This window comes from Austrofundulus limnaeus, unplaced genomic scaffold (genome assembly GCF_001266775.1).
Source record: "Austrofundulus limnaeus strain Quisiro unplaced genomic scaffold, Austrofundulus_limnaeus-1.0 Scaffold263, whole genome shotgun sequence".
Taxonomy (NCBI): Eukaryota; Metazoa; Chordata; class Actinopteri; order Cyprinodontiformes; family Rivulidae; genus Austrofundulus; species Austrofundulus limnaeus.
Window position 1 is genome coordinate 135,785 of NW_013952665.1, and position 9,888 is coordinate 145,672.

Sequence of the window (9,888 nt, forward strand, 5' to 3'; positions counted from 1 at the left end):
GGTCTGATCCAAACATGGACACGCTGGAAAAAGGCCAATGGGAAGAGACTGGAGAGATAACAAGGTGCTACAGCAGGAAGTGAGTCCAGCACATCGGCTGGTCAGGGTGACCTACCTGCCTTCGTTGACCAACTCAATGAAGGCCAGTCCTGCATTCTTCTGGATGGAGTTCTGCCACTCCTGCAAACCAACACAAACAACACAAATGAATTACTGGTGACGCTTAAAAACAGAGGCAAGACATTTGTGAAATTTGGCCTATTTGAAGGAAATATATGATTTTAAATCCTTTTATTTCAAATCATTCAGTTGGAGTCTATATAATGTGGAACTGTGATGCTTTGGTCTGAATTCTTCCTTATTGTAACTCCACAAGCCCCTCTTTAAACTCATTTTGACGCCGTCTCTTTAAATCCAAACGTGGCGCTTCACACTCCGACCCCTCCAGCTTCCGGTGAGGTTCATTCTAGTTTCGCAGAGAGGTTTATGACTATACAGAGGCACAGAAATGTTTTATTTACAAATTAATTAAAAGATGTCAACAATGGAAGACTTGTTCATGCAGCCTTCCATGTTGGAGCCAGTCTGACCCAGAGTTAGTAATTCTGTCACAAATACAGTGACAGAATCATTCAGAAAACGTCATAGAAAAATGAAAATTGAACAGGTTGAAACATATTTAATGGCTTAAAAAGTGCAGAATATGTCCCCAAAAAGTACAAAGTAAATGACCAAGTTTAAAAAAGGCACCTATGATACATAATAAAAACAAAAAATTCTCTCATATTGTAATATTCAACATAAATATAACTTTGTTTTCCCTAATACTGTGCACCCTTTATCATTAAGCTGAAGAACTTCAGACTTCATCTCAAAGACTGAAGTTCTTATTTTAAATAATATATTTTTTCCAAAGCAAATAAGTAATTCATATTAAAAAAAAACAACAATAAAAATTAAAGCAGAAGGAAGTACCAACTGTTTCAATTAGAACAGGCCACAAGTGAAAGGTGTGTGTCCAGAGTGCATTTATCACAAGTAAATACACAAATTTCTTCCTCTCCCTGATTAACGTTATGGTTCAAGGTGTCAGTCTAAACAATCTAACCACAGCTGTGTGCGACTCCACGTCCTCGACTTGGAAAAGGGACAAAAAGAGAAGGGAAACTCGGCGGTCATCGTCTCTCTCGTGTTCTGTTCAATATTTCAACACCTTCAACGCAAGCGTCAAAAGAATAATAAAGCAACAAGGTCATGGGTCCTGTCTGAACCTCAAAGAGCCCCCCCCCTCCCTTCCTCTCAAGGGAAATGGAGAAATATGTGCAAAGAAAATCTTCTTGGAAACCTAAACTACTAAAGAGCTCCTTTGAATTATTCACAGCTCAAAGACGATACAGGTACCTTTTTTTTCCTAATCTTATCAAAATGTTGATATTTTCTTATTTCTTAAATATAAAAAGGGTTTTGTTTAAAGCAAAACATAAAGTGGAAACAGAAAAAAATATAAGATACTTTTTTTAACTCAGCTGTCATCATCTATCGTGGTGACAGAGGAAACTGTGTGTTTATGTAGAGGCTTGCTTTTCAGTAAACCAAGAGATCCCAGAGGGAGCAGGATATCAACGCTACAAGGAGGAAGGAAAGATCCATTTACAAGAATTTCTAATACTCATCCAAACATATTTGTCCATGTGTGACGCATTTAGAAACCGTATAGCTTCTCCCTCTTCTGCACAACAAGCACATAGCCATCAAAACCAATCACACGCCCAGGCCGAGGCGACCATTCTTCTTCTAAGGAAAAAAAAAAATGTCTGCGCACCATCACTCTGTAGCCAGCTGCACGTCACACAGAAAACATTACACTTAACCTCAATTCATAACCGCTTTTTGTCCTGCGAGGCCATATTGGCGTTGACCATGTTTACAATACATTCCAAATAAAGAGGGCACAGTGGGAATAGAAGTCTGGGCTTTGGGAGAGATGGGGGGAAACAGCGTGGAGTTCTGGCAGACGGCTTTGGAGGAAGTGTGTGAGAGCAGCCTTGGGGCTTTAGCTGAAGCACGGCGTGTAGTTCAGGGACATTAACCATGAGTGTAAAGCTTGTGGCTGTACGCATATTCTACACCAAAACTAGATTTAGTGGTTTTCAAATAAACACTACAGGAAATAGCGGTGTAAATAAAAGACGCAACCTGCAAAGAAAAGGAGGGGGGAAAAAATACAAGTTTTTATTTAGGATTTTAGTTTTGGCTTTAATCTAAACTAAACCATTTTTAGCTATGATAATATTAAACAGATAGTTTTGCTTCTAAATTTGGGTTGCGTAAAAACATAAAGGCCACTGACATTTTGTGATCACAGACGAAGCTGATAGCAAGACTGATGGCGTCATTATTGGCTAAAAGAACGACTCCTCTAGTCGAATTTAAAAAAAAGCAATGACCCTGATCTGAGGGACATCTCCCGGTGACAAAAAGGAAACTGGGACAGGTCGGTGATAGAATATTGGATTTTTGGTTGCCCTGGTCAGTGATGTTGCAGCTTTTATGGCTGCGATAGGGGCCACGACCGCAGCACTCCTGATGAGAGGATACAAGCAGCCATTTGTGACCTTTAACCTTTAACCTGACCTTCTAACTGCAAATAGGACAACAGAGTGTGTTCTTTTCCTTGATCCTGACCGAAAAACTAGTCGACAGACAGAAATTGTCCAGATGTTTTCTATATCTGCCGAGAGGTAAATTTTGTTTTCCCATTTTTTGTGTGCGCATGTGACCGTGAGCTCGACTATTCATGGAAATGCCCGTTTAAATCTGAAGTCGATACGACAGCTCTGTTTGGTCTGTGTTCCATGATGATGGCGTTGAGTCTAAACACACATGCCATGCGCTTCCGTCATTACAGCTGATTATCCATAATCAACATCTAAATATACCACCGGCACTGGTGAGAAAACACAGAGCTCCTGAGCAAAATCGCCTTTCAAACATCAGGCTCGCCACAACACAAGGAAAACATTTTCTAACACTGAAGGAAGAAATGTCCCAGCTCTCCAAAAAATAATAAATAAGTCAGCTGTGCTTTTGGGGGGCATCACTCATAATCACAAGTATTTGTTGATTTGAAAGGCTATGGGAGTACAACATTGCATGGGATGACAAAAACATAAATTCTCAAGTCAAATACGGTAGCGCTGCAGAGGCAAGCTAAGAGCTACTTTTTTTTCTTCATTTCATATTTATACACATTGAAGATCTTATTGCAATAAGAACTAAAAGTAAATCTGCTGGATAACTTAAGACAATGCAACAATGAGTACTGCATATTTATTTATATTAGTAATAAATGTTGGACTGATTAATACAGAAGCTGGTTTGTTAAGTTACACTTTTATGTAACAACAGTGTGTTCTGGACAGCCCTCCTGTGAGTGTTCATATGGCAGCGGCTTAAAGAAAAACAGGCAGTCGTGTTGGTGTTTGCGTGATCAAATTCACAACTGAAGGAATATTTACTGATGTCCAAATATTTATACAGCCGGGTCTCCGAGAGCTTCATGGACTCACACTGTCAAGACTAAACTAACACAGAGTGAGAGGACTGGACCTAAAGCATCCACGTCCCAAACACACTGTCTGGTAAAAACAGTTGAACTGACTACATAAAATCATTTAAAGCAGAACTCATGAACATGCAATGAATGTTGAAGTTCTTTTACTTTTCCTGCGATACAATGCACAACTTTTTCCAGTCATTGTGCGTGGACATAATGATTGTAAAGTGTGAGGAAAACGAGACAAACTGAAACTGCAGCTGTTGCAGCCTTAAGTTGAGCAGATGTTGCAAAGGTCCTCACCTGATCCAAAACTATAAATTTTACTACTTTAAAATGTAGCAATATTGATCTGAAAGAAAAGTCTTAAATATCAACCAAGGGTTTATTTTTCAATAACTTTCTGGATTTAAAAATACATATAATAATCAAACACACACAAAAAATATGATTTAAGTACAAAAAAATATATGCAATCATCTCATTACACAGCTCTGAAGAGACATAACATGCTGTATTAGTCTAAGCTGGAAAACTAATACAAATTATACATAACATTTAAAAAAAACATATTTTGAAGCATTTTTTTAATCCGTCACTATGACACTGAAGTACAAAAAAAATTACTAACCCAGACAAGATGTTTTTTCATGTATTTTTACCTGCCAAGACTGCAGGTGATACTGCCAGCTCAAGCCCATCCTATTGATTCCTGTAATATTTAAACTGTGCCTTTCGATCTTCCACATACTGTATCTAACTTTTCAACATTTTGTGAAATGGATTTTTTTGATGTTTCTGTGTACTTGTCTGTATTTTTCTATCCATTAGTCTTTCTATTTATTGTTCCATCAATTACTTCATATTATATTTTTATATTTTTAAGTTTTTTAAAGTTCATGGTTTGTTAACATGATTTTAATTTTATTTTATTGTATTTTTATTCTGTTGTGCAGCACTTCGGTTGCCTTGTGGTGTGTAAAGTGCTACATAGAGTTTTGATTGATTGATTATCAATAATTTACACAACAGCAACATAATCTCTTTTTGAATAAAAAAGTTAAGTTTTTATATGTAAATACTCTTTGTGATAATATAAAAAAGTGTTAGTTGGGACCAGTGGAAGTCCACAAATAAAAAAATATTGGCTCAACTAAAAAGATTCCATTTTTAACCATCCAATCCCCTGCCCTCCTCTAAAACAAATAAACCACCTTTTCCAGTTTTCTGTGTTGGAAATGTTCTGAAACAAAAAATAATAATAAGATAAAAAATAAATAAAGAACTGGTAAAGAAACCTAAATCAAAACATTTTTGTAACTAAAGCTACAACCAGTACTTTATTTCATAGGCTAGAGTCAATTTTAAACTGTATTTAGTGACGAGAGAGAACTTTAACATAAATAACTGTGAGTAAATGGGTCCTATACCCGACCTTTTCTTTTAGTAGGCCTTTGGGATAGTTGGGAGAATCTATACTCTAGTTATTGCAAAAGTACATCATGTCCAAGGTTTAAATCCCTCTTTTACCAGATAAAAATATCTTGAGATGACTTTCCATTGCAAATCTGAGCAAAGACGCCAGGACATGATTTTATCAGCAGGGTAGCTGAGAGAATAGCGGGGGGAAAACCATTCAAATACATTCCAAGGTCTTATAACTGGGGACCCGTCAGGTTCGAAAACATTACATTACCGGTGCCTGACGGGAGGAGAAGTCTCTGTCCGGGAAATTCATTTATTTGAAACATGATTATTTGCTGTGTATAAATAACTGACCACTTGAAGCCGGCTCACAGTAAAGCTGGCCTGGTTTCAAATTAAAAGCCACTCAATATTTTTTAAGAGACTCCTGTCTGATTTTCCCCTCTCAGCTAGACTTCACTTCCTGTCAGGAAGGCCCCTTGACCCCCAGCTCCTTCGACACAACGTAGCCCCACTGCCCCCTTCTCCGGCTGCATAGTTGCCAACAACGGGGAGTCTTCAGGATTAAGTGCCAGTTGGTGTTAGCGTGTTTTCTCTGTGTCTCACAGGAGAGAATATTTTCAAAGAATACGCAGCATTACAGAGTGATGGTATGGGACAGCGAGCCGCGTGGCGCAGCTGTAAAGGGGCATGGGAGCAAAGTACGGGGCGAGGGCGAACAGGGAGGGAGGGGAAAAACAGCTCTTTGATTTTCACTGATCTTGAACCTTGCGTGCCTCTTTAACTGCACAGCGGGGTGTAGGGCTGACTGTGAGGAAAACGACGGGGAAAGTGTTTTTGTCCTTTTACTTCACATTTCTTCAGTTTTCGAGCTACGTTTCTTCAACATGGTCTATAATTGATCTAAAAAAAACCAGAAAATAATAACTAGTACATCTACTAACAGGTATAAATTGTTTATTATCTTTCTTGTTTTTTCTTAATTTAAAATTTTCTGGATTTTCTTTTGGTTCCCTTGTTTCTTAATTGATGCTATTGATTGTTCGGAGTGTGACGACCATACCCTCGTGGCCTGTTCCATGACCGCAGGGGGTTTAAACGCCCATGCCTCCACCACTGGAGGTCATCATGCCAAAGGTCAGGATGAGCCAAGTGTTTGGGGAAGTCAATGTCTTTCTCCCTGCTGACTGGGAGAGAGGTGTTCCATCTGTTAAACAGGTTAACTTTGGTCTATCTGGATGAGAACATGTGATTCAAGGAGCAGTTGTTTGGATTAGTGACTTATGTTATCAAATTAAGTAAACTAGTGGCTAGGCTTGTCGCAATGGGCAATAAATTAATTAAACTCACAACAAATTAAAATGAGGTTAATAATGGCTGCTTGTTGGTTGTCTGCCTTTTTTCCTTAGCGTAGGGAAGAGTGAACCATTGCGTCAGGTAAGGCTGCCACGATTAGTCGACAAGTCACAGTTATATCAACTATTAAAATCATCAACTAATTTAATAGTTGATTTGTCGTTTCTTTTCTAACTTTGTATATTTTTTAATAAATAATCATTTGTGGCAGCCCTAATTACCACTATTGCACATGTGTGTCAAGGACAGAAAGGCAGACGTGGCAGTGGAAGGTGCCGCAGCAATTTGGAGAGAAAATTTAAAAAACGATGCATCAACTTTTAAATTGGTCGACGATTTTAATAGTCAACAACAATTGTGTCTAGTCGACTAATCGTGGCAGCCTTATCTGCCAGACGCATGGTCTCGTAACATCTGTAGCATGAGAGTCCTATGAACTGGCATTTAGCTAGTGGGGTGTCTTCAGTTTTCTGACGCCTTCTGTCAGCTGGCGACGCTTCACGGTACTGATCCCAACCTTGGGTTTGCCAAGAGTTTTGTTTTATTGTTTTAAAAGCTACGTAAATTTCATAAAATTCCATAAATTTTGTATGTGGCGTGAGGGTGACCGCAGTTATCTTACGAAGTCAGAGGAAGACACATACAGAATAAACTGCATCGGTTTGAATAGAGGAGGTGGGTAGCAACGTAATAGCTTCAGCAGCGGTCGCATGTTGTTTTCACAAACTCTGCTCCAGGTTCATCTGTAACTATGTAAATTTCGTAAGCAGTGTAAGGGTGACTGTAGTTATTTTGTGAAGTCAGAGGAAGACGTATAAAGTATAAACTGTGCTGGCTTGCATAGAGGAGATGGGAAGTGGTTTTACAGCTATAGCAGCTGTTGCTGTATGTTTTCCCAATCTCTGGTCTAGGTAAGTTTTTAACTATTTTTACGTATGTAAATTTCATAAATTGCTTCGTAAGCAGGAGTGTGGGGTTTAAATGGTTTACAAGCAACTTCTGAGACAATTATCGTCCAGCTATTTTTTTTATTGTGACTGGGCTAGTAGCAGCCAGAACAAAAGTGCTTAAATCAATGTTGACGTCCTCTCAGATTCTTGGGAGAGTATTTTAGATTGGACCAAACAACCAGTTGATATTCTGTAGCTTTCCAGCAAAGGGAAACATTTAACAGCATGGCTGAGATCTGCAAATCATTCGTTCAGAAACACTGACATGATATAAAACTGTCGCGCAAGTGTTTTACAGCATCATAATTATGTTACTCAGAGACCATCATTGCAACTGAAAATTCAACATGTTACAGCTTTACAACTTGAGGGGGGAAAAAAGGCAAATTAGAAGGTTGTCCAAAAGAGTGTGTATCTGTTTAACATGTGGCTAAGGTTATAAAAAAGTGGTTTTGTTGTCTCACAAACCAGAAATAATAAACTAGGACTATTCTATGGCTTTATAAAACAAAAAAACTGCTGTTTTGACCAACTTGCCTATTATATCCTTGTAATTTGGTAAAATCATAACATTATGGGACACCAAAATGCCCAACAAGAATGACAAAGAACCATAAAAGCTTTATCAAAAATATAAAAAATTAATTTTAAATCTAAACACAATGATTTTGGCAAACATCACAGGAAATTTGTTTACTTCTAAATAAACCAAACAAAATGATTTTCTTTTCCGTTTTGTTCTGTGTCTCCGGCCTTTGACCAGAACAGGAGTAGCGTTTCTCCACATGACAACACTGTCCCTTCGCTCTGCTTTCCACTCCACTTACAGGATGCATCTCTGATAAATGGCAGAAGGATGGATGGGCTGACAGAAAGGCTGGACAATAATGGCTGATCTACAGGACACAAACACAGCTACTGAGAAGATTTATGGGGCCTCCGCACAACAAGCACCATCCGGTATCCAATGAGATAATTTCTCAAAACTCTAGATGGATGGCAGCGAGCACCAGTGAAACTCCTATCTCTTGTCCGAATGAATTGCTGATTAATCACATGTATCGAGGAAAGGGGATTCTAGGAGTGCATCAAGGAAACAGTACTCTGGTCATAAATATGTCAGGAGGGATGGAAAGTGTAGAAGACAGGGTGGAATAACTACTAAAAAGGTAAGAAAAGAGGGAGAGAATGTTTCTTAACATAAAGTAGGAACCGTGAACTATGAAAGATAAAATCCCCTTCGCAGAAGATATATGAAAAACATTAGAAAGCACGTCTTGAAATCTGCCTTAAAATCTCTAACCTATTTAAAAATCATCAAAATGTGTTAGTTAAACATTCATAATGAGGAAAATCTCCCACTCAGATATGCCATTTTCTAACTAATTATCATTCCACACAATGTATCAGTTATAAAATTATTTTCATGTGCAGAATGTCAAGTAGTGTTTCTAATTTCAAACACAGCAAAGAAGAGTCAAGTGATCAAATTGAAATTTAATATTATAACCTGTAATATTAAAGTAAAATTGCACAAAAATCAGTTCTCAGCATCTGGAGACTTCATTGGAAAAAAGCTTTATTGTTCACGCTGTTCATATTTATAAGTATTTATATGTTTATAAATTGTAGATACATAAAGGTTGTTGCTTGTTTCAGTAAGACAATGGATTTTTTTTCAATTTTGACATTAACCAATAATGCAAACGTAGCAATTGCATAGAAGCAGACCCCTAATGGCCGTCTCTCTATCATTTTTTAAGAACTACAGTTTGTGATCATTAATCCTCACTTTGTATATTCAGCAGTCAACAAGGATCAATATTAGGGATGAAAAGAAGGCAGCAAGCCACCCCAACAGTTAGTGTCTGATCAAAATGGTCCTTTAATTGGGAGCACTGTTGTAGTCACTTCCAAAAGAGGCACCATCAAACAGCGGTTTACAATCCCCTCCTCAATGCCAAGCTGATGTGGCTGCCAATGCAACTTTCATAGGATCCCTGATTAAAAACTGCTCTGAGGTCCCTTGCCTCTTGACCCCGAACCCTGGATCCACTCCATCTCAAAGCTTGGGAAATTAATTAAAATTTCACAGAGATGGTATCGCATCACATCTCTGATGAAGGTGTGTTGGGTGGGGGAACAAATCCATCAAAATCATCTCCATCTACCTCATTCACCAGTTACCTTGAAGGCAAGAGGGGGGTCACAAAATGACTACAAAGGCACTTCCTGTGTGAGAATTGAGCTCTTCCTGTGCCAGAGGGCCCGAGAAACCTCACTAAATAACGTCATCCATCATGGTACGGGTTCACTCTCACTCCCTCACATGGAGAACAAACACACAAATAATTACACATTGTAATTTAGCCTGGAGGAAAGTCTGTCCCCGTTTTCCCTCTTTTCCCCTGGTGAGAGGCAGCATATCATTCCCACCTTTCTCCCTCCCTCCTCCCCTCCTTTACACAACAATAAAATTACATTTGCATTAGCTGTGAGAGAATTTGGTTGGGTGATTTATTGAAGCAATCAACACTACACTGGCCAATCCCTGGTCGTCTAACCGAAAATGTGCATGCGTGTGTGTGTGTGTGTGTGTGT

At 38.6% G+C, this 9,888-nt stretch overlaps 1 protein-coding gene across 1 annotated transcript in view; it reads right to left on the reverse strand.

Annotated features, from left to right (window-relative positions):
- The window catches only part of lrba (LPS-responsive vesicle trafficking, beach and anchor containing), a 121,318-nt gene that overhangs the window by 37,074 nt on the left and 74,356 nt on the right, over positions 1-9,888 (reverse strand). Inside the window, exon 34 of the mRNA XM_014020673.1 lies at positions 116-180. Coding sequence (XP_013876127.1) covers positions 116-180 — 65 coding nt within the window. The remainder of the gene's footprint in view (positions 1-115; positions 181-9,888) is intronic.